The sequence below is a fragment of the Malania oleifera genome, chromosome 9, assembly GCF_029873635.1.
Source record: "Malania oleifera isolate guangnan ecotype guangnan chromosome 9, ASM2987363v1, whole genome shotgun sequence".
Taxonomy (NCBI): Eukaryota; Viridiplantae; Streptophyta; class Magnoliopsida; order Santalales; family Ximeniaceae; genus Malania; species Malania oleifera.
Window position 1 is genome coordinate 71,508,194 of NC_080425.1, and position 26,303 is coordinate 71,534,496.

Consider the following 26,303-nt stretch of genomic DNA (forward strand, 5'->3'; position numbering starts at 1 on the left):
TTGCTTGTTTTTGCTCTGAATTATTCTCTTTCTTTTGGCCTCTGGGTATGCCCACGTTGATCTATATCTAGTCATTCTCTAGTTTTGATTTGATCTTCTAATTAAAAGCTTGGCTTCCCGGGTATGCCTATATTCCATTTTGATCAATACAATTTACCATTAATTGATAAAAAAAAAACAAAAAAACAAAACAAAACAAAAGAACAACCTTACTAAGCGCTTTAGTACGGTTGCCACCGCACACGTTGTATTGATCAGATGCCCAAACAGTATTGGGACTTTATTGACTACACTCACGCATATCATGGGATATTGACATGCCCCCCAAAAGATTTTTTAAGTAGAGCTAATTAAAGATCATCTGGGCTCACACCGTGAGCAATTTCTTTAGCCACTGTCTTCAGAAAAAATGAGCCATCTTTCATATACAGCATTAATACATGGAGCAAAATTTTCAATAAAAAATATGACAAAATAAAAGGACAGAAGAAACCTAATTCCCAAAGAATCCCCCTCCAAGAGCATAATTTTTTACTCAAGGGGCTGGGGATTTTGGAGACTAATGGCATATTTGATATGGAAAGAGGAATGAATCAATAAAGAGAATTGTAGGTATAGCAAGTGGCGATGATGGAGGTTACACATATGACGAGCGTAGGAAGTAGGGTGATATTCAACAGCCTACTCTCCCCCAAGTAGCCAGCCAAGGTTATGGTGGCATCTGCAATCACTCGAGCAATCGTCCCAGCTTCTGTTGACAGCAGCCCCCCATTGTAAGTACCGCGGGAAAGCCTCGACGACATGACCCGAGAGAGGAGGGAGAGGTTCACACCTGCACCCATGAGAAACAAATGATACTCAGAAAACAGAGACCTGTTTCACATTGAGATACAGCAAATGTTCTTTACCATCATGAATTCTATTCATAGGTAAATCCAGAACCTAGCTTCAGCTTTCTGGCAAGCAAGAGCCTCTTTTTTAGTGTATAAAGCATCAATGACCTCTTAGGATATGATGTCTCAGGCCTCAACCTCTGTGGAGAAAGTTGAACCCTAAAATAAAAATTAAAAATCCTTCTACTCCTTGCTCTATTGTTAAATGTAATGATTATTGTTTGAATATTTGTTCAATTTATTTGTTCCTTGCATAGTGTTTGGAAGCATGAATTTGGACCTTAAATTTGGATGTCTGAATTTGGTAGAAACTCAATAAAATTTTATACCAAGTTTTGTCTACATCTACAAAAGTCCAAATCCAAAATCAGAAATTCCATGCTCCCAAATGCAGGATTAGTGTTCACATGAAATTTCTGCCCACAACATTATCAGATCAAGTTGGCCTTACTGTCTTAAATCCAATTTCATCCTACAAAAGAATTAAAATGAAGAATAAAAAAAAAGGAACAAAGTTCTACTTCTACATCCATCCATGAACAGGCTCATTTTATTCTCATGTGCCAGGAGGACTAACTTATAAGAAACGAGTACAAGTTCTATTATACCGTCTACTAGGACCCTAATGTGGTGTTCCGTTTGCAGATTCAACCAATGATTCCTAATAATCTTCATTGATTTCCAGGTATTACCACATTTAGTTCACATTTTCACTTGGGAATTTCATTTCTGGGAATGGTACATGTTCTCACAAAGCTCTTCAACACATTCCTCTTCCCATTTTGAAAGGTGGGTAATTAAATTCCCAACCTGTGGGAATCACACACACACACACGTGAAAAAAAAAAAAAATAGTTGCACTATTGAATTAGCCCCAAGTCATGCAATAATTTATACTCCTATTCAAACTATTGTTTTTTATACTGTGTTTTCAATGATTTTAATTTTTAGTATTTTATTTTATCCACTGAATTTTTCTGCTAAAATATTACGTACAAGCATTTTTGTGAAGCATCAATTGTCCAACTTAAGGATATTTTTGGAATAAAATGTTAATATGTCATTATCCTTAGGAGCTTAACATGGGAATACTGCATGCCCCAGAATCTATCAATAATATGCTTTAAAACCAAACATGGGAACCCTACACTCCCAGGAATCCTATATCCTGAGTATCACGATTCCCACGAGTCACAATGATCCGTGAACCAAACACCACATAATGGTTTGAGCTTCAGACATCGATGATGGAGGTCTATGGTTCAAACTTTGAAAAGAGATTGGGAGGAATTTGAATGGGGAATAGACTATTCCGTTGTGTAGTCCAAGCCCATCAGGTCCACAAATGGAAATAAAAAAATGGGTACGTCATGCAATATACCACATCAATATTTTGTACTGCAGTTATTCCAATCCATGCTCCTCATGGCAAACTATACACGTTTAGCCATGCACTCCACTACTAAATTTGTAAAACTTCATTAGTGGTTTGATTTTTTTTCTTTTTTGGCTGGGCAGTGGTTCGAAAATGCTCATGATTCATGGAAAAGACATATGGATCACCACTTGAAAAGGAGAACAGCAAATTGAATATGTTAAGAAGGAACACAATGATGTTAGTTAAGATAGATGTGAAACTACAAATGGCCAGACAGCACAGAGAAAATGACATAAAAGCACTTGAAGTTGAAGAAATACAACTTGCCTTCTAAAACTTCAGCAGATACAAACATGATAAGTCCTGAGCAGACATATTGTGGCACTGAATATGGAACTATTATATGGAAGCTTAAGAGTATGCCTATGCAAACCATTATTTCAGATGCCAGTAACATTTGTCTGCAATCAGATCAAGGAGAAAAATATATCATTAGACTAACGTCAGAAGTTGCATATATGTACACACAAACACACTTTTTCAGTTCTAGTTACATAATGATGCAAGCCAACATAACAAATCTCTAAAGCTTCAAAGATAGGCTCAATAAATATGATATTGCATAACAATCCTTCATGATGGAACAAAAGCAGCACAAAATAGCAGCAAAAAGGGCAAAAGATAGTTACCTCTAGTTCAGCGGACAAGCACTTTTGAAATCAAATTTTCTGAATAACTTGGACTTTGGAATAATTTGAAATCAAATTAATTAGTGAAAATTCGAAAAGTTGGAAACTAAGTGATGTGGCCAGCAAGGAGGATTTTATTTCCACTTCCATTTAATGTATAATATTTTTATTAGGATTATAGCATCAAGATTCTAGGCTGTTTTCATCTAGGGAAGTACTATTTCAGCTTAATTAGGTTTCTTAATTTAATTTCCTAATCTTCAAAGCATTATAAGCCTGTAAAGGGTCCCTATTTATTAGTTTTTATTCACATAGGAATTGAGAATTGAAGTTGTTGGACGTTGGTCCTCCATTAAGGTATTAGAGCAGACCCTAATCCAACATAGCTGCTAGTGTTTTTGACCAGTTTTGTGTTTTCAACTCAAATCCCCACAGCTGTCGGTGTTTGATGGGTTATCTGTGAGTTTTCACTTAAACTTGAAGGGTTCATGATTTTAACCTAAATTGGCTAGCTCCGCCTCCAACTCCGCTATCTCCGCTTGATCCATCTTTCAAGACAGCGAGAATTAAAAATTAAAAAATATATATTAATAAAAAAATCACACAACTCAAGTCAGATTTGGCTACTTAATTTTCATATTTTTCAAATATGAATCACATAGTCCAGTACACAAAAGATTTGTTGGGGACCCTTTCACTGAATCAGACCCTCGCTAGAATCTATCCAACCTTGCCGAATCACAGACCTTCCATCTTCTTTGTCAATTAACAGAGGAGTTTCCGCCTGCATTAGATCAAGCGCAGGAAGTTCCATAACCATCTTTGGCAACTTCACCAGATCTTATCTGTCACTGGAATAGAACCACGAATAGCTGACCTTTGTCTTTGCCGCCAACGAGCTTCACTCACTGGATCAGAACTTTGCTGAGGCAGTCCAGCTTTGCCCTCAATGTTTACATGACCATCACGCCATGTCACAGCCCCTTTCAATTCTTGACACTAATGATTCTCAAAATTTATTTATTGCTTTCAACAAGTCTTTATCAAAGCACTATCATCATTCATCGCAATTCGTTGAAGCTACCTTGCTGCTCTTTGCTCATCAGCCCTACCACCAACTCAGGGCAACTTGAGGAATAGCCTTTCAATGAAGAAGGAAGTTCTAAAAGGATCTGGACCCTATCAACAAAGAAGTTCTAAAAAAAACCAGACCAGCTGATTCATTCAAGTCAGCCAGAACGAAACAGAACCAACCAAAAAAAGGAGGAGATAGAAAGATGGTGAGAAGGACCAGTTTGATCCCATCCTCACAAAATAACTCAAATGTATGAAAAAAGACCAAGCAGAAAAGCAAACAAATCTCCTAATTCAGCACAAGCTTCTAGTAAGCCGAATTATGGAATCAGGGGTGAGTTGCTTGAATTCACTGAAGAGGCAAGCCAGAGCTACTTTTTTATTGGTTCAACCAAATTAAAAACATCTTTACCCCTCAATAGTTTGCCCCAAAAAGAAAAGTTGGTATCACTGTTCTCTGTTTCATGGACATTGTCCGTAATTCGTGGCGTAGTCTTGTTCATCAGCTCCAACCATGGTCTTAAATTTCCATGAAATTGTCGAAATTTCCGTCGAACTTTCCGATTTCCGTTACCCTCGAAATCAAAATGGCAATCGATTTATGTCTTACATAATTTCCATCGAAATCTCAACGAATCATCCGAAATTTATCGAAATCTGGAAATTTTAGAGAAACTTAATAAAATTTTAACTATATGATGAAATTTCGTCAGAATTCAAATGAGAAATTTAGGAGTGAAGTGAAATTTTTATCTTAATTTATTTTATTTATTTTATTGAAACAAAAGCTTATTACAAGTACTGTTGAAACTATATGAAAAAATAAACTTACAGTAACATTTTATTTAACCATTCACGTCTAAATTTTCATTATTTGTATAATAAATAATATTTAAATGATTTATGAATTTCATTTGTATTAACTGAACGTTTAATGTATATTATCTTACAAATATGTTTGGTACACATACTATTTTACAACTTTTCCACCTCATACAAAAACATAGATGTATTTAATTTGTAATATATTAGTCCAAAAACTTATATTATTATGTTAGTTAACCATTTCTGAAGTTTCACAAAGAATTCCATACTTTACTACTAATTTCCGTTATTTTTTCAAATCAAAATTGAAATTGACATCAAAATCAAAATTTTCGTCGAAATTTCCGTACTTTTGGAGCTTCGAAATTTGAGTCGAAATCGAAATTTAAGACCTTGGCTCCAACTTTGAAGACAACCCCCAATAACTAAGTGGAACATTATGCAGAAAATGATGGAATAAAAAATTCATTCTGATCAATAATGAAGAGGTGTGCATCAAGTTGTGCACCTTGACTCAATAGGATAAAGATGTTGCTCCATACACACTCGAGTTGCCCAAAGTTCTTTTGATGAAGATAAACATCAACGCATCATCTTGTACCTTGGGGGACTTTGTTATGGATTACACTTTGAGCTGCAATCCTACAAATACTAACAATCCTAACAAGCCGCCTGATTCTAAGAGTGTCAAGTACTTCCCAATTGATTTGCTATAATTGTGGGAAAAAAAGGACATTCTTATTGCCATTGTCCTACAAAACTCATGTTGCCGTACTATAGGCTATCAAAGATCCACATACCAAGCCCGTGCCTAGTGAGAACTCCACTAATGATCAAACTGTGAATGCATTTGACTAATCTTGGATGAAGATTAGGAGGGTAATGTTAGTAAGAGCAAGTGTTTGGCCAAACTCGAGGTTGAGTTCCTTTTGCCACCAATTAATATTGATGCAGCCAACACGAAGGATCTTAATTCTATTTTCATTTTTTTTTTCTTCATGATATTTTTGTAGGGATTATACCCTCAAGATTCCAGGTTATTATCATTTTGGCTTTATGTTCCGTAATTTAATAACCTTGACTTCCAAGCATTGTAGGCCTATAAAAGGCCCCTATCAATTTATGTTTATTTTGACTGGAATTGACAACTGAAGTTGTTTACCTTTGGTCCTACATCACTCAAAACTGAAACTAGGGGGAATTTATGGAACAAATTCAAGAACTTTTGAGTGGAGTAACTGAAAAAAAAATATATAGATTTGATCGAGGAACAAGGAATTTTTCTAAAACAGAAGCAAAAAAAATATCATGATATAACTGCATAAAATTTAATTTGAGGAATTCGATAATTATTCTCAATATTCATGACTAATTTGGGTGTCATATGTATTCTATGATTTGTTGCTATGTTTCAATTTGGATGTTGCATTCCTACAATTTGTTTCTTTCTCACAAGAATACTTAAAAATATATATATTGCTAACGAGCTCTGCTGCCTCAATACAATCTGTTTCTTTCTCACAAGAATACTTAAAAATATTATGCGAATATGTTCATTTCTCAATTTATTTTTTAATGTTATACCACTCTGTTTACCCTATGGGTCATACCCTATTTTGATTATAACAAATACTCCGGTATTTAATAGTTGCCGAGTGTGTGTGCAGGTTTTCATTGAGAATGTCATATGATGGCACTCGGAGACCCGAAGAAAAATGAAAACCCTTGTTGCTTTTAAGTGTTGTATTTTTTTCATTCAATTGGGTTTGTAATAATCATTTATTCCAAGGTCTGTAATAATCTGCATATCATGCATTATAGGAACTGATAAGCTCAAGACCATAAAGTGACCTTAGGGCGACCGACGCTAGGCTTTTGCGATTAACTCAAAGACCTTAGAATTACCCTAGGTCCTTGCCCTTACACTTAGGACAGTCCCCAATATCACATATAATATCAGAGGAATTAATTAAAGTGAATAAGACATAAAAAGTCAAATTTGTGAGGTTTAGGGCAACCGAACCCCTGGTGTTTAAAACACCTCGGGTGACCAAACCATTGACCAGTCAAAATATTGACTTGGCTTCGGGTGACTAAACCAAAATGACCGTAGTGTCCACAGGCGACCGAACCACCATTCTAACTTTTCCCAACAATTCGGCAGCCTGAACTCCCAAGTTCACATATGCCTCAGGCTACCGAACACATGAGTTCTCCATGCCGAACTTTAGATCGGGCGACCGAATCACGGACTTCTGGAGAATCGCCTCGGTTCAGCAAACCGAACCCATATTTGGGCACTCGAACTTCAAAAATAACTTTTCTGAGTGTGTTTGTTCGGGGTGACCGAACTGTGGATCGGGCACCCGAAACTCTCGGGTTGTTTTTATTTTTACCTCGGTAATTTGGGGTTAAACAGGGTTAAAATCCTTAAACTCATTTAAAATATTTTTAATAATTCCCTATGAGTCCCCAACGGTCATAAAATTGGCCAAGTCTATATATAGGGCTTCATTTGCAAAGATTAAGAGTGATTAGCAAATAGGATTAACCAAAAATCCTCTCAAACTTTTTATGCTCTCATTTGCCCATACTACACATTTTGAAGCCAAATTTCTTACTCTTTCATACAAATCATTCCTTTGAAAAACCAATCTTTGTGAGAGTTATTTGAATGGTTATTCATTGTTCTATATTGGTAGGATACTCTCATTATATTCATTGTATTTGTTTTTCAGATTGAGAGTTGAGCATAAGATTTATCCCTTGATTTTATTTGCTAAATAAGTGTGCAAAAATCTAGTGGCTAGTGAGTCTCTACATTATCATTGCAAGACTCATTGAGCTTGTGATTTTTGAGTGTGCAAAATCTTTTTCACAAACTCATTTTTCAAATATCTCTTGTGCTTGAATATTGAGAAAATATTTTTAGAGATATTTTGATTACCTTGGTGAAAATCTTTGAAACCCTAAATCGTTATTGAGATTTGCATCTATTTATTGGTTCAAAGATTATCTTATTGATACACTCTCTGTGCTTGATTGAATATAGACATTACTTTGAATGCTAGCACACAAATTGCACTGAGCTTATAGTTCCTATCTATCTGAGGTGCATTGATTATACTGTGTTGTATTGTAATACATATCTTCTTGTGTAAAAAGCATTTGTTTGTACCTAAACTTTTATATTTGTTGTATTCCAGGCGTGGGCCTGAAGAGGGAGACTAGTCTTGTTGAATAGTCCTGGATTGGCTTAGACCTAATTAGGAAAGCTAGGTGCACCATCCTAATAAGATGTGGTTGTAGGTTGAGATCAACCCCGTTAATTGACTTGATTGTAAACGGTACCACTCCACCCGTTAAGTGAGCATTAGTAGAATCCTCGGACTTGCGAACTAAAGGCGGGACGTAAGCAGTATTGGCCGAACCCCGATAACATATCGTGTGTCTACTTTAATTTCCAGCACTTTACATTCCTGCACATGTATGTTACATTTAATATATTGTGAATGCTACACATGACTTAATTTCTGCACTTCATATTTATCTGCGTATTTGGGATTGCATAAAAAGACCCTAAGTTGGGAAATATTATTTGTGAATCTGAAATCAACCTAAAAATTTTTAAATACCCAATTCATCCCCCTCTTGGGAATACACCAAAGCTAACACACTCATCCACCTTAACATTCACATTTCGTAACTTTTACTATTTTTACATGTTATTTCTTAGTTGCCCAACACTTTGATCCGCAAAGCACAGTTGGCCTTATAGTCATCCTATAGAATTTTGATTTTAATTTTAATGGTATTCTACAATCACACAACACACCAGATGCACTCCTTCATTTCACCTATCCTACTTTAACTCTATTTATTACATTCTCTTCAATTTCTCTTTCTGCATGCACAATAGATCCGAGATATTGAAATCTGTTAGTGCTATTAATTTCTTGATAATCCAATGTAATCTTACCTCTAATACTCCTTACGTTACTAAAATTACATTTCATATGTTTTGTCTTATTTCTACTTATCTTCAAACCTTCAAACTCTAAAGCGATTCTCCATAGTTCTAAATTAGATTTCACTCCACTCCTACTTTCATCAATTAAAATAATATTATCTACAAAATACATACACCAAGGAATCTCGTTTTTGGATTATCCTAATGAGTTCATCATGAATCATCATTCTCGAAAGCAAAACGATAAGGGCTTAAAGTAGAACCTTGATATACACCTACTATAATTGGAAATTCTCTAGACTCTACTCTTGCAATCCTATGGCTAGTCGTTACTCTATCACACATATCCTTAATGACCTTAGTATATCTATTGCATACTCTTTTTTCTAAAACCCACCAAAGAACTTCCCTAAGTACTCTATCATAGGCTTTCTCTAGGCCAATAAAATCAATATGCAAGTCCCTCTTCTTTTCCCCAAACTTTTTCATTAATCTTCTTAAAAGATAAATAGTTTCTGTAGTTTATCTCCCAAGCATAAAACCAAATTTATTCTCTAAAACACTTGTTTCTGGTCTAATTCTTTGTTCAATTACCCTTTCACACAGTTTCATCATATGACTCATAATCTTAATTCCATGATAGTCATTACAATTCAAAATATCTCCTTTATTTTTGTATAAAAGGTATTAACATACGTTTCCTCCATTCCTTCAGGAATTTTCTTGGTTTTTGTAATAGTGTTAAATAGATTAATTAACCATATACTTCTTTCATCCACTAAATATTTCCAAACTTTGGTATGTTATCTATTCCTATAAATTTCCCACTCTTCATCTTTGTTAAAGCCATCTTAATTTTAGTAACTCTAATTTTGCGAACAAACTTCCAAGTTCACACTTTCAGTTTGGTTTTCATTAAACAGTTTACTAAAGTATCTCTAGCATCTGTCCTTTGTGTCTTCCTCTTTAGTTAAGAAATTATCATTCTTGTCTTTACACACTTTACCTAAATCTTTGCATTTTCTTTCTCTAACTATAGCATATTTATATATGCTTTTCTCCATATTTTGTATCTAATCTAGTATATAAAGTATCATAAGCTCTATGTTTAGCCTCACTAATGGCCTTCTTGCATTTTTTTTTTTTTTTTTTTTCTAGCCTCTTTATACTTTTCAAGGTTTTCTAGATTTCTACAATTTTTTGTCATGTTTTATACCAATTTATCTTTGTCATTAGAGCTTTTTGGACATCTTGATCCCACCACCAACTTTCTTTACTATCTAAGCACCACCACTTAATCCTCTTGCATTGATTTATGTTGCTCTTTCTCTTCCATTTTTCAGTATATATATCTAATAGATACTAGGACTCTGTTGTGTACTTAAACTTTCACCTATAAAATAGGCATTCAATGTAACCAAATCATAAGACGTGGCAAAATCTAAAATCATATCACCGGCGTAATTTTTGTCCCCACATACATGGCCTCTATGCATCCTCTCATAGCCTATATTGTTCTTTCAAATGTTTCCATTTAAATCAGCTCCTATGAATGTTTTTCTAGACCCTGGTATCCCTTGTATAACATTGTCCATATCTTCCCAAAATTGTCTTTTAAGGTTTTCTCCTACGCTTAGTTAGGAACCTTACACACTAATGACATTTACTATCTCTAAGCCTAGAGCTATCTTGATTTTTATAATTCTATCCCCTATTCTTTTAACATCCACTGCATCATCTTTTAGGTCTGTGTCTACAATGACTCCCACCCCGTTTTTATGTTTCTCTAATCTAGTGTACCAAAGTTTAAATCCTTATTTTTTATTTTAATTGAATGAAGAAAAAGGTGGCATTGTTATGTTGTTTTGGGTCTTAAAAGTTAATAATCTGCCACATAAGATCAGGTCACTCAACTAAGTTTCACAGAACCAAAAACAAATGTTGTATTCCAAGTAAATATGGTTCAGTACACTAGTTTTTATAGATCAGTTTGCACGGTCAGCCATGTTGCATCTAATAGCTAGCAACATAAGATTAAAAAAAAAAAGCCAGTTCAGCATTTATTTGTCATTCTCCATACTCCATAGGACAGTCCAACAGATAAATAGATTTGTTTAAATTTCTAAATTTTGGATCAGAAGAAGTAACGGTCACCAAATTTCATGCAGAAATTATCAATCAAAAGCACACTGCACGATATGTTACCTGTCTTCAAACATGTTGCTAATGTAGCTTCCAACAACAATGTTTACTGGAAGAACAGTGAGGCCAAGACATGCGAGAAAAACTGCCACTGCACTTGTAGACCAGCCAAAGTAGTATGTGGTAATAACACTAGATTCTGAGAGTAAAACTTCCATTGCATATTTCAGCATGAAATATATCAGTAATTGAACCTGACAGCAATAAAATTAAGAAATTAAGACCAAAACTAACAATTAAATAAAAAAATCAAAGATACATAATCTGGAAGGTCGCATTAAACAACCATGCTGCTTTTTCAAGCATATGATTTCAAGTTTGGGACAGTACCAAATCCATCTATGTTTTATCATGGGCACCTACCTGCATGCTTCTGCATCAATAGAATCTAGAAAAATTGATTTATCATGCTCAAAATTACATCAGTAACATACGTCTGATTCAACCTTTTAAGGTTCTAAAAGTTCAAATGGCATATGAAACAACTCTATACCTTTACAGAAGGTGTAAGAAGTCTATATGCTGATCCAATTGAAGTGACTGCTAAACGAGATTCTTCAGCAGCTTCTTCACTTGCATCATATTCTTGGTCCCCCTCATCATCTTGTTGCTTCTCTCCTGAACTTAAGAGCAATGGTTGCGCAAGGCCCTTCTCAAGTGCGTCATTTTGTGCTGGTTCTATCATCAAGGAGGGTGCAATCCCTAATTAGAATATCAGTAAAAAAGCTCACAAATATTAAAAAAAAAATAACCATATCGGAGTGCAGGAAGAGTTCAAGCCCTATTTGGAACTTGGAGAACATTAAATAAAGGAAAGGAAAATATGAAGGAGTCCACATTTTCACGTTTGGTTATCAAGGAAAATGAGAAAGGAAATTAAATATGCACTAAACCAATGAACAAAAATTTGATTTTACATATCATTAACATTAGGTTTTTCTTAATTATCAATCACATTAAAATAAATTTTTGCTTTTAATAGTATTTAATACTAAGAGAAAATGCAATGGAAAATGAAGTTCCTTATTATTTTGCCTATCTTTTTCCCAAACAATATCCTCTACCCAAACGGACCCTAAGGGCCAATTTGGAATTTGAAAAACAGTTAGGAAAATTTGAAGGAATTCACTTTCTCATGTTTGATTATCGACGAAAGTGAGAAAGAAAATAAAATACATAGAAAATTAATGAACAAAATTTTGATTTTAGACATCATTCGAATTTTATTTTTTTTAATTTTTAACTATATTATATAAATTTTTATTTTTAACAGCATTTAATATTTAGAGAAAATATAAATAAAAATGAGTTTCCTTCTTATTCTTCCTTTCCTTTCCCTTCCCCAAACGAAATCCTTGATCCAAACAGACCATAAGTGTTCCAAAATTTCTTCAAGTGATAACTAGAAAGAAAAGGACTTGCCCACCTCCACCCATGCATAGGCCAACTAAAGCCTGTGCAAATTATCATATGAGAATCAAATATCATGGTGGCTCTCAAAAAAATGGTAATGGTCCTTCAGGCTTACAAGAGGACTCAAGCAAGGTCCCACTCAGCTGGCATGTGCAAGCAGGTTGACAAACCAACACAATGCTTACAAAGCTTAAAATAACATTTATTATCCTAGTTGTCCAGAAACAAAAAGGCAAACATGGTATTGCATTGAAAACCTAAAGGATTACAGCTAAAGGCATCCTTCTAGATATTTATTATCATCATCCAGTGAATGAAATTTTGAATCCATTATATTGTTTTCATTCATATTAGCGTTAAGTCATTTTTATGACTGGTTGCAATTGAATGATTTTTAATCATCCTAATTGTTTTTTATCATCCTGATTGTCATCCTAATTGTCTTCAATAATCCTATTGAATCCATTATATAGTTTTTAGTCATACTAATTGTCTACAGGAATATCTTTAGGTTCTACAAGATATACTTTTCCGTGAAGATTGATTGATATAAGCTATAAATATATTAGATTTCCAAAAACTGGTTCAAGTTACTATGGTAATGTTTGGCTTATGAGAAGATGAGGAGAAACATGATTCGGGAATTGGATTTGGGAGGAGATGAGGTTATTTTCTTATTCTTGTTTGATTGCAAGTGAGGTTACTAATTTCTTTTTCAATCTTTATTCAGAGGAGGATTTTTGTTGGCCTGTGATTGAGGGTTTAGATTAAAATCCCATAACCAAGGATCACGTAAGTGGGTAGAGAGGGGTTTTGTGTCCCATCTTCAGTTTGCCAATGATACTTTGTTTTTCATTCATGATCATACAAACTCCTTTTCAAATATTTTTACTCTTCTTCAAATTTTTGAGAGGGTTTCTGAAAATGAATTTGGGAAAGAGTGGCACAGCAGCCATCAATTTGACATCTAGTAGGTCTAGGGAGTTGGCTTTGTTAGCGGGTTGTTGTCTTTTGGATTGGCCCTTGTCTTATCTAGGTGTCCCTTAGGGAGGTAATCCCAAGTCCATCGTTTTTTGGGATCCAATGGTGGACAAAGTCTCTAAATGTATGGATGGGTGGAAAGATGCATTATTTTCTTTAGGGGGTCGCATTACTCTTATTCAGGCTTGTCTTGCTAGTATCCTTCTTTATTAATTGTCTGCTTTTAGGATTCAGATGGGGGTAGGTAGTAAAATTGAGAAGGTCGTGCAAGATTTCCTTTCGTCGGGGATTAGGGATAAGACACCTTGTTAGATGGGATACTGTTTGTAGGTCTAGGTTTTGGGGGGGGCGCCGGGGGGGGTGGGTGTGGGTGGTGAGGGGGGGTGCTGGGTCTTGGTAATTTGGTGTCAAAACACAGTGCTCTTTTGGCTAAATGGTTATGGAAGTTTCCCTTAGAGGAGTCATCTATCTGGCATAGGGTCATCAAAAGTAAATATGGTATGCATGTGAATAGTTGGGATGCTAATTTAGGAATTAGATATTCTTGGGGAAGCCCGTGGAGGTGTATTTATCAGCTCTACCCCCTCTTTGTTCCCCACACTAAGTTTGTCTTGGGTAATGGTTCTCGTATTCGTTTTGGGAAGACTTATGGGTGGGTAATACTGCTTTATTATATTCTTTTCCTCATCTTTATCATTTGAGTTCAGGTCATTAAAAAAAAAAGGGCAACCCAGTGCACAAAGCTCCCCGCGTATGCAGGGCCATAATGAAGTTATTTCCTTCTTTTTTATTTTTGACGGTCATTCTTTTTCTTGGGACTTCCATTTCCATAGAACTCTTAATGATAGAGATGTAGAGGAGTTGTCTTCATTGTAGGCATTATTGGGGACTTCTTGTCCTTCCTTTGGGGTAGATAGGCATTCTTGGTCTTTGAGGACTTGATTTATGCTAATCTTTCCTTTCCACTCCATAGAATTATTTGGAAGGTCCTCAAAGATCAAGGCTTTTATTTGGTTGGTTGTTTATTAAGAGTTAACACCAGCAATCTGTTGCAAAGTAGGAGACCTTCAAAGGCACTTTCTCCTGATATATGTTTTCTTTGTGGTGATAGTTCTGAAACAGCGTCTCATTTTTTTTTTTTTTTTGCACTGCTCGTTTGCTAAGTATATATGGAATAAGCTTTTTGGTCTTTTGGGAGAAAATTGGGTTTGTCCAAAGTCACTGGAGGATTTGTTGACCACTTCTTTTGCTGGTTTTGGTAAAAGGATGCTCATGCTCTATGGATGTGTGTGGTTTTTGCATTTCTGTAGGGTTTATGGATTGAAAGGAATGGTCACATATTTATGGAAAAAAAAAATGAAAAACTGAATGAATCTTTGTTATGAGAGAAGATTCATTATTTGCCCTCACTTGTGTGTTTCAGCTGGTTGTTTTAAAGGGGAGGGGTTTTCGGATATCGAACAGGATTTGTTGGCTTTGTTAGTCTGATCGTTTGAGCTTTGTTTTATTTTTATTCTCTTTTTTCTTTCTTCTGTTTGGAGGATTTCTTGTTATCCTTGTACATTCTTCTCTAATAAAGGCATCTTCTTTTGCTATCAAAGAAAATATCCTGCCACATTATTTTAATTGGATAATGTGTCTATAGACTGTTTTTTATCATTTGATGATTAAATACTTAGTCACATTTTATTTTTGAGAGCAATGTCCAAGTGTTTTCCACCATTTTTACAATGCTTTAGTGGCTTCAATGAGACCGCCAAATATTGCAATTTCCAAGACCACAGACTGGACAAGCTGAAAGAAGTTGAGATGTACACTCCTGGGTTGAATTACACATGCTATATGGATGGGGCCTTTAATAGTTAAAGAGGGGGATGCATAACTATTGAAAGGAACTTCCTCATGTTCAAGGAACTCAAACTTGAAGCAGGCATAATTCTTTTTCTACCAAGAAAAAAAAAGGTACCATGCAATCTTCATGTGAAACCCAGTCTCATGAATATAGAAAGAGAAAAAAATGAAACTATTGAGGACTCTAAGCCTGAGCAACTAAAAACTGCTTGTACCATCGATGAGGTTTGAGTTGTTCAAAATTGCAAAACTAAAAAACCAGTTTCACATGATCAGTTATTTTTATTATTTGAATTGACAGAAGCATGTAATCTGCTACAACCAGAAAAAAAAAAATACACTCAAGGAAACATGTTGAACACCACAGAAGCTACACCTTAGGCACAAGAAATTAAGAGGAAAAGTCTACAGCTCAAAACCTTCAAAAATTTTTAGCAAAACGAAGAAGATGCATTTAGGATATTAAGCTATTAAAGCTACATGACGACAGTACGCACAGTATTGTTAAACAATGCCATATAGAACTCATGTTTCCTGTTTTACATGTATTGTTTCCAGCTCAGGTTTCAGGGCAACTCTGCACCTTTTCTAATGACATTTAATAATATTTATACCCAGCAAAAGAGAAGCAAATTTTACTTTAAAAAGTACTACATCAAGAGTTATTTATCAAAAAAATTAATATACAATGGGTTACGTACCAGCATTTGACTCCTGTGGAATATGCTTTTCTTCAGTCACATGAGAGGGCTCCTTAAAAGAGATCCACAGCCACACTAAGTACATAAGCCATGCCACAGCCATAACCCAACCAGGCAGGGTATCTTGATTAAATGTGATTTTGTAAATCTTAAAATTAGTTTGAAGTAACCCAGCAAGAGCAGGACCACATGCCATTCCCAAAGCACTGGCACTAACAAAACCCGCTGATGCCTGCATGCGGATTTTCAATGGAACACAATCACTGATATAACGCCGGTTAACCGCTCTAGCAGAACCAAATCTAGAATATTGGTAAATATATGTGTCAATGTACGTGGTGAGGTAGAAATATGCTCTTAACAATCACAAATGAGTTGATTTATGTCAATATAGCTAACAACAAAAAAATAAGTATTACTTATATCAAAAAACAAAGTTAGTTACATCAAAAAGTTCTCCGAATGCCCTGTCAATTGTCATACAGTTCTTAGCTTGAAGTTCAATTTGAGTACCCTGTTCTTTTTTATTATTCTTTAAGATACGAAAAAATTAATTAAAGAGGTGAAAAAAAATACAAAGTGGAGAACAAGACATCCTCCAGTAATCAACTAAGACCAATTACAAAAGCGCTGCTTTCCAATCCCTTTGGAGGTCAGACAATGGAACCACCAAAAAATACCCAAAGAATGTGTTGGAACAAGTGGAAAGATGTTTTGGGATTGAAAATGCTTGCACTTCTCTGATGCCACAAGGTCCAAAGAATAGCATGCACCACAAAAGCCATCCCTCTTATACTTTTTCCAAAATCAATCTCATTTTTAAATTATTGAAGATACTTCTGAGCACATTTAAATTGAATTTCAAGTATGTCAAACTTATTGCACTTTTTGATTTTATGGGTATACTGAAAGAGTTCTCATGATATGAGATTTTCACCAATTAAAGCCTCACTAACCATGTCACCTCAATTACAACATGCTTTTCCTGATTGTCCACTGCTTCATCACTAGATATCGTACATCAAATCTCTAAGTGTACAAGCATTCTCAGGCTCAAGCTTTTAAGTGTCTTATTGGAAATTTTTTATTTCCATGCTTTTAATAGTTTAGATTTCTGAGTGAAAGTTACCATACAGCATCCACAAAATCCAGTGTTGAAGTAGCTCCCTAAAACTTGCAGGTCATAAGTGCTACTGAAAGAGGGAAATTTGCAAGGCTTCGTGTAGGAGCATTTAAGTTTTTGTGCAGGGTCACTAACTAAAATTATGAAAATGAAAACCAAAAACAAGAAATAAGGACCAGAAACATGAACCAAAAACTGAAAATTTGCTTCATGTTTGGTTATATTCCCAAAACAGAAAAACCATTAAAAACATGATTGAACGCAAGTTCGTTTTTGTCCTAAGAAACAATGAATTATCATATCATCCTTCAATCACCAGAAAAAAATTTTATCATCAATTACTTACTACTTGGCAACTTAAAGGTACCACTGCTGAGCCTTAATAAATCAAACATTAAATATATTAAAGCTGAAAATATAAAAGAATAGAAATTAAAAGATGAGTTACAATAAAGATAGGAATTAATTTTAATAATTATTTTACATAATAATTTTATTTTCAAGCTCATTCTTTTCAGTAATCGAATGACAATCCCACTGTATATGAAGGTCTTAAAATGGTGAAAACATTTTTTGGATGACTTCTCCAATTTTTTAAAATTTTCAGAATATTTAGGAACTTTGTTATTAATTCACATGGAAATTTTTATTTTTTATTATTGGAAAACTGTATGCACATTGACTGCATCCACGAAACTGAATTCTGGACATTAAAAATACTGTAGCAACAGGTTGCCACTAGTTAAAATTGGATATTCTGTTTTTCATTTGTTATTACAACAGCTCAAGATTAAAAATAAATTTAGTAAGGCAGATAAACAGGCTGTCCCCACTTGTTTTTTCATTGTAAATAAAAAGAAATAAACAGAAACCAAGAAACATAATGGGGTGGAAACCAATAGATATATGAGACATTATAGGAATGATAAACGTGAAAGAAAAAATAAAACACAAACCGGACTGACAGTTAATCCAACAAGGGGCAGGAAAGAATTGCTTACCCACAAAATAGACGACCAATTAGAAGAACTGCTATAGAATTAAGATCATAAGCCAATGCGTACAAAGTATTTCCCAGAAGAAGAACAATACTGCTAAATACGAGAGGCCTGAAGTATGATTTATTAGACCAAGCACTGAAATAAACTGAAGAAAACACCTGCGCAACAGCCATCGCCCCAATTACAATACCACAAACCGTTGCCGCAGCTCCAAGACTCAAGGAATAGTCATCTGCTGTAGGGACAATGATATATGTATTGACCATATAAAGAAATGTGTTTGCCAGGTTTAAGAGAAGTGACATAAAATGATATCTCCGATCATCAACTTGTTCTTCTACAGGAGTAGGCAACTCTTCTTGCATAATTAATGCATGTTGTGCCAGAAAGTGAAGAAAGTTTGTTGAGTGGGTTAACCTGTCTACAGCAGCTTTTACTGAATCAATGACAGGGTCCTGGAAATAATTATAGTAAATATCAAATGTAAGCAGTAAACCTCAGCTCAATATAATAAAAATTAATCATTTATATCAGCTGCCTGATGATAGGCACAAAAAATCATTCAGAGGATGACATAAACAATCAAACAAGTAGGTTATGAGGAGCAAAATTAAAAGAACCTGGAGGGGAAGAGCAGGCTGATCATATATTGATAAGTAGCTACCATGACGATCTTGAAGATCAGCAAGATTGCGAGATATGGCTCCCACAACAGCCCCAATCCCCTGCAAGTTGCAATTAATCAGTTCTTTTTTCTTCACTGACCCAGAGGCAAGAAAAATTACACAAGAAAGCCATTATCTCAGCTTGAACATGAATATAAAACAAAAATTATGAATACTCATTAATGCGATATATAGCTCTTGCATCTAAAAGAACAGATGAGGATGAAATTGACAAAATGTCTCCCCAACTTCAAATGTGTATAGACAAGAGGTGGTCAAACATATTACCACATGCTTGAACACTTGCTGCAGCTGAGAATAAGGATGATTTGCACGAGTTTTGACATAGTAATCAGTGAATCTATAGCCAAAACGTTTGTCAAACTTCTTCAGTATCTTACGCAGGCCAATAGCATTTATCTCAACAAAGAAGAGAAGCCTTAGAAGATCTTGCCCCACAGCTCTATAAGCTTCTCGAAGATCAGATATTTGAGATATATCTGGCTGCTCCTGAAGAATATTCTGCTGTTGTCCAAGCTTGGCTATCCTGCTTGCCAGTAGCCCTTGTTGTTCCAGCAGAAAAAGGACAATCTTTTCAATCTGAAAATTGTAATGACAAGAAAGCAAATAAAATCCTATTTATATTAAGTATTCAGTAAATCACAGAGGTTAGATGCTTATAAATATGAAGAATCATATTACGCAAGAAACCTCTGCTTTTACATATCAGATGCCTTCAAAGAAATGTAGTACAAGCCAATGCAACTTTTGCCACATAATACAATCTTTATAGAGATACAGTTACAAGCCAAATTTTCGCCGCATGATAAAATCAACTCTAGTACCTTAGCCTAAGAGCTTAAGCTTTGGTTAAGTGGCTGTGCAATAACTTCAGCATGTGTGCACGCATCAATATTATCTTAACATGCACCCACAAGGCCTCAGTAAATCATAAATGGAGTCCATCAGTCAAAACAGTCTACTCAGTAATATTTAGGATAAAATAAATGTATCTAGCTTCCCATGAATCATTTACAATCTCTAACCCAAAACAAGCAATGAAATGAAGCATCAGATTTTTTCCATACATACAAAGGTGTTTAGCTTAGAGATTTGACAGTTTATGAGATTTTTCATGTAAATGTACCTTGCTTCTTATGAGTCATTCACAGTATGTAATGGAAAATAAGCAATGAAGAGCATTACAAGTTTCTTCACATATAAAGGTTGTATAGTTAGCTTCTTATGAGATTTGACCATTCTCCTATGGGATCTTCTACAACATAACAGCAGTTCCATGTTTCAGGCTTTATTTCATCTGTAGACTTTGCAATCACTAACAATGACGAGCTATTCCATCAAAATGGGGAATGGGCAATCATGATTTAGAAGCCAACTTTTGAAACCACCTGCTATTAAAAAGGGTAATTGTTATCAAAGAAAAAACACATTCCAAGGATTTAATACCCACCTTTTAACCAGGCAAACATTTTAAGTAATTAATTTTCTGATGACTGTGACACATCTAAGAATGCATGATCAGACCACATGCCCTGCTCTAGCAAAGATGACATTTTCTGACTATGAATCTATGGTACATCTAATTATGCATGATCAAACCACATGCCCTGCTCTCACAAAGATGACATTTTCCTATAAAATTATGGCATACCTGATTATCAAGCATTCTTGAGAAGTCCTTGAGAACATGCCGGCGATCTTGTGTTCCAACTTCAATTTGTTGAGCATATTGTTTTACTTTTTTCTTCATTAATTTATAGTTTATGTAGTATCTGCAGAAGTAACCAAATCATAAGATAACTCTCACCATCCACATTGCATCTCTAATCAATAGGAAAAGTTATGCGATAGACAGTCTACAACATGAATATATCTGTGCGCGCGTGTTTGGGCACACATGTGTCTGTGTGTCCCTGTGTGCAGGTGCATGTGACAAACATAAGCATGGGAAGAGGTACAATGAGTTGAGTTATTTAGAAATTTCAGGCTGCAACCACGGGAAATTTTGATGAAACATCAATAAACTTGTGGTATATCTCTAGGATTACATCAAGCCATACACAACGGAATCAAATTTTCACAAATGATGGGAGAACCGATGGCTGCTTCAGAACAACTAAATGCTGTTGCAGTAAGTCCAATAGCAAGAAGTGAAAAACGAACATGGAAACCTTATGCGAACCATTCAAAATATGACAAGAAAATTTAGTTTTTCTCTCCTTTATTTTTTGGCTGAGTTAATAAAATTATCTTTTAGACAGACAAAACATACAAAGTAGAAGAAACATGATTACACAAATTGATGTAAAATGAAAGAAGAAAACGATAAATTTAAAAACAAGGGGAAACAAAGTTGGATTGAAAACTCTACTCCTTCATTGATAAGGAAATGGCCATTATATAGGCTAAAAACAAACGGTTACAAGCACAAAAATAGGCACCACTAACATCATGCTACTACTAACATCATACTAAACAATTCCTAGGCACCACTAACATCATGCTAAACAACTTCTAGGCACCACTAACATCATGCTACCACTAACATCATGCTAAACAACTCCTAGGCACCACTAACATCATGCTAAACAACTTCTAGGCACCACTACCATCATGCTAACTAACTCCTACAAACTAGGCAGAAAATAAAACACATTTGCTTCTATTAATTTATTCAACAAACCCTCCCTTAAATTGATGTTTCATACATAACATCAGTTTAATAAGACTTAAACTTTAAAGTGTCATCCCTCAGATAAAGTCCTTTGAACTGCAAACACCAAATAACTCCCTGAGCTTCTAAAATGTTGGAAATTTGAGAGGCTTTGTTAGAATATCAGCAATCTGGTCTTCACTTCTGCAGTAAACTAGATTATTAACTCCATTTGTGAGATCTCTCAAGAAATGATACTTCACATCTATATGCTTGCTTCGACCATGAAGAACAGGATTCTTTGAGAGCTTTATTGCTAAACTGTTGTCACAGTAAATGAGAGTAGGCCCATCTTCTTTGAACTGCAGCTCTTCAAGAATCTTCTTCAGCCAAATAGCTTGACAAGCACAAGTTGTTGCTACAACAAATTCAGCTTCAGTGGTTGACAATGTGACGATTGGCTGCTTCTTTGATGACCATGAAACAGCTCCTGTTCCCAACATGAAAACATACCCAGATGTGCTTTTACGATCATCAGAATCTCCTGCATAATCACTATCTGTAAAACCAAACAAATCTGACTTTTCTCCCTTTTTGTAGAACAACCCAAACTCCTTAGTACCTTGCAAGTACCTAAGAATTCTTTTTGCAGCCAAAAGATGAATCTCTGTTGGACACTCCATGTATCTACTAATGACACTTACAGCATGCATTATATCAGGCCTTGTTGTGGTCAAATACATTAAACTCCCCACAATCTGCTTGTAAAGAGTACTATTAACCTTGTTTCCTCCATCATCTTTGTTTAGCTTCAAACCAAACTCAGATGGTGCATTCACAGGATTACAATCCTTCATCTGAAACCTGTCCAAGATTTCTCCCACATATTTCTTTTGAGAAATAAGAATGCCGGTAGAAGACTGCAACACTTCTATGCCAAGAAAGTAATGCATCATGCCAAGATCAGACATTTCAAATTCAGCCATCATGGATTTCTGAAAGCTTCCAAACATGGTTGTATTACTTCCAGTGTAGATTAGATCATTCATCTATATATAAGCAAACAATGAGCATTTTCCCTCCATCCTCAACTTTTATGAAAAGTATATGTTCATAAGGACATTTTTGAAATCCTTCCTTCAAAAAATAAGTTTCTATACGATTATACCAAGCTCGTGGGGCTTGTTTTAATCCATATAGAGCCTTCTTTAGTCTATACACTTTATGTTCATTTCCAAATTTCACATAACCAGGAGGTTGATCAATAAATACCAATTCCTTCAAATCTCCATGGAGGAACGCCGACTTCACGCCCAGCTGAAAGATAGGCCATGAGTTATGAGCTGCTAATGCAATCACCAATCTGATTGTGTCATGCCTTGCAACTGGAGCAAAGACTTCTTTATAATCAACACTGCACTCTTGCTTATAGCCCTTGGCCATCAAGTGTGCCTTGTACTTGTCTACTTCACCATTCTCCTTCAGCTTCGTCTTGTAAACCCACTTCACACCAATTGTTTTGTGCCCTTTTAGAAAATCAAATAACTCCCAAGTGTCATTCTTTTCGATGGCTGCAATTTCAGCATCCATAGCCTTCCGCCATTTTGATTCTTTAACAGCACTTTCAAACATTGTAGGATCACAATCTGAAAATAGAGCAAAATGAGTGATTTGGTCTTCAAATTCATCATTTCCGGTTACCTTATAATCTGACTTCCATGCTAGCCTCCTTCGAACACAATGAGAACGTGATTCAGCTGCTGCTTCTGGTGCTGTTGGAGTGACTTCAAAGGCTGCAGGAGTTTCATTTTGAGGATTCTCAAATGCATCAGTTGCCGGAGCCAGGTGTTGCTGCGGCTGGTTTGTTTCATCACCATCTTCTCCATCAAAACTAGTTGGAATTGGCTCTCCAACTACTTTGCTCCATTCCCATATTTGATCTTCATCATAAACATCGTCTCGACTGATAAGTATTTTCTTAGTGTTAGGATTGTAAAGCTTATAAGCTTTTGACAGATCAGTAACACCAAGAAAAATACATTTTTCTCCCTCGTCATCTAGCTTCTTCCTCTTCTGATCTGGAATATGGGCATATGCAACACACCCAAAAATTCTGAAGTGATCAATAGCTGATTTCCGTCCGCTCCACACTTCCTCTGGTGTCTTATTTTGAACAGCAAGTGTGGGACTTCTACTCAATATATGAATGCTCCAGTTAACTACTTCAGGCCAGAAGCCTTTTGGAATACAGCTTATTAAAAGACTTCGCACCATATTTAGATTAGTACCATTCTTCCTTTCACAAACGCCATTTTGTTGGGGCGTATAAGCTACTATAAGCTGCCTCTTGATTCCATGAGTCTCACAGAAACTTGCAACTTCATGTGAGTTATATTCTCCACCACGATCTGTGTGAAGAATTTTTATGGGACTACCAACTTCTTTCTCAACCAGCACTTTATAGCTTTTAAAGGCTAGAAAGGCTTCAGACTTCTCTTGCAAAAAATAAACTCAGCTTTTACGACAAAAATCATCAATGAAAGTTAGTATATATCTCTTGCCTCCATTAGAGCATGGAGGTATTGGCCCGCAAATGTCGGAATGAACAAGCTCCAGTGCAGCCTTCACCCTCCATAATTTCCCTTGTGGGAATTGATTACGGTGTTGTTTGCTAACAACTTATTCTTCACAAACTTTAGAAGGAGTTGTGATTTGAGGAAGACCTATCACCATATTCTACTGTTGTAAAGTCTTCAACCCACCAAAGCTAAGATACCCATAGCGAAAATGTCACAGTCATTCCTTCTCTCCCAATCTTGTAGAAAGACATGAGTGAGCGGTGTCTTGGAGATACAATGGAAACATTCGGTTGATTGTCATGTTGACTTGAGCTATCAAGCCCAACTTATCATCTTCAATTATGCAAACTCCATTTTTTATAGAGATTCCATATCCCTTTTCTTGGAGCTGACCAACATTGAGTAAGTTTGTTCTCAAATATGGAACAAAGAGAACGTTAGAAATAGTTTGAATAGAATTTTAGTTGGTTTGAATTGCTACCTTTCCCATAACAGAGACTGTTGAGCCATCACCGAACTTCACATCATCATGAAAAAATTCATTTAATTCAGAGAATACAGACTTCTCTCCACTCATATGGTTGCTGCAGCCAGTGTTTAAGAGTACCACAAAAATTTCTTGTGGGTTTCCTCCTTCACATGACAAGCCATCAACAAAGACACTTCTTCTTCTTTCTGAGCAAAATTAGACTGCTTTCCACCATCTCTCCTTAGATTAGTACGGCACTCTGACTCGTAGTGGCCAAACTTGTGACACCTGTAGCATTCAACTCTTGATTTGTCTGCTGACTTTGACTTGGAAGGCGTTGAATGATTGTTGTTGTTGTCATGGCCTTTTCCTCTCCCTTGAGAATCAGAATCTTCGGATTTCTGATTTGAGTATCTACCATCATTGCCACCTCTGCCTCTTCCTCGTCCATAACCTCCTCCTTTTGACGCCGAGGCTTGTAACGCTTGCTCCTCCTTGTCTTGCCAATTCATTTTCTGCTCATGAACCAACAAAGAACTCTGCAATTCATCAATGGACATGCTGTCAGTGTCTTTAGATTCCTCAATCGAACAAACAACATAGCTGAATTTTGTTGTCATCGAACGAAGAATCTTCTCAATGATAGAGACATCCATCATTTGGTCGCCACGGATTCTCATCTTATTTGCGATTGCCATCGTCCTGGAGAAGTAATCTGTCACCGATTCTCCAGACTTCATGTGTAAAGTTTCAAAATCGCCTCAAAGTGCTTGCAGTTGTGCCCTCTTTGCCTTTGCTGTCCCCTCATACTTCTTCTTCATAGAGTCCCAGATCTGCTTGGAAGTTTCTTTACAAAGAATGGTTTCTAGGATGGAACAATCAATTGCCTAGAAGAGATAATTCTTTGCTTCGAGATCCTTCAACTTCTGCCCTGCAAGCTCCACCTTCTGTGCATCTGTCAGCACAACACCTGCTGCTGGCTCTGCTACTTTAGAAACAACAACAGTCCAATATTCATTGGACCTCAAAAAATTTTCCATAAGCATGCTCCAATGGTCACAGTGACTATCAAAGCGTGGAATGGCTAGCCGCACAAAGGTTTTAGAAGCCATTGTGGAACTCTAACTTGGCTCTGATACCACTTATGTAAAATGGAAGAAGAAAACGATAAATTTAAAAACAAGGGCAAACAAAGTTGGATTGAAAACTCTACTCCTTCATTGATAAGAAATGGCCATTATATAGGCTAAAAACAAATTGTTACAAGCACAAAAATAGGCACCACTAACATTATACTACCACTAACATCATGCTATGCTAAACAACTCCTAGGCACCACTAACATCATGCTAAACAACTTCTAGGCACCACTAACATCATGCTAACTAACTCCTACAAACTAGGCAGAAAATAAAACACATTTGCTGCTATTAATTTATTCAACACAAATAATGTGAATCATAAAAAATTATTATGAATTATTCCAGATGAATGTCTAGGTGTTGGAACAACTTATGGATAGATAAACAAAACTAGAAAAATTACATCCCCATGTCTACTTTGACAAGAACAATGATGACAAATCTTCTTACTAAGTTCAAAAAGATTTAGGATGGAGATTTGACATATTTAAGCACTTTTTCCTGATGAATTAAAAAATTCTTTCAAAATACAAAACTCTAGTCATAAAAACTAATAGTTATATCTTGGCCTTTTATCACTTGACATAATCATTTCATTCCAAGGTTTTAAATTTCAGTTTCAATAAAAACTTTGAGGCTTCAAAAATATAGAAATTTGGAATTTGGATGTCAA

The 26,303-nt window shown here is 35.6% G+C and overlaps 1 protein-coding gene across 9 annotated transcripts in view; it reads right to left on the minus strand.

The window, feature by feature from the left end:
* Positions 1–399: 399 nt before the first annotated feature.
* LOC131163931 (SPX domain-containing membrane protein At4g22990-like) overlaps positions 400–26,303 on the minus strand; it is a 28,555-nt gene continuing 2,651 nt past the window's right edge. For 2 of the 9 annotated variants that reach the window (XM_058120767.1, XM_058120768.1), the window contains 9 exons: positions 20,439–20,559; positions 19,055–19,366; positions 18,722–18,826; positions 18,102–18,556; positions 15,978–16,279; positions 11,525–11,709; positions 11,035–11,225; positions 2,599–2,732; positions 400–832 (listed from right to left, as the gene is read on the minus strand). In XM_058120767.1, the coding sequence (XP_057976750.1) occupies positions 594–832; positions 2,599–2,732; positions 11,035–11,225; positions 11,525–11,709; positions 15,978–16,279; positions 18,102–18,556; positions 18,722–18,826; positions 19,055–19,366; positions 20,439–20,559 (2,044 nt within the window). In that variant the 3' untranslated portion in view covers positions 400–593. Of the gene's footprint in view, positions 833–2,591; positions 2,733–11,034; positions 11,226–11,524; positions 11,734–15,977; positions 16,280–18,101; positions 18,557–18,721; positions 18,827–19,054; positions 19,367–20,438; positions 20,560–26,303 lie in introns of all 9 variants that reach the window. The other 7 variants (XM_058120765.1, XM_058120766.1, XM_058120769.1 and 4 more) reach the window with 6 other exon arrangements.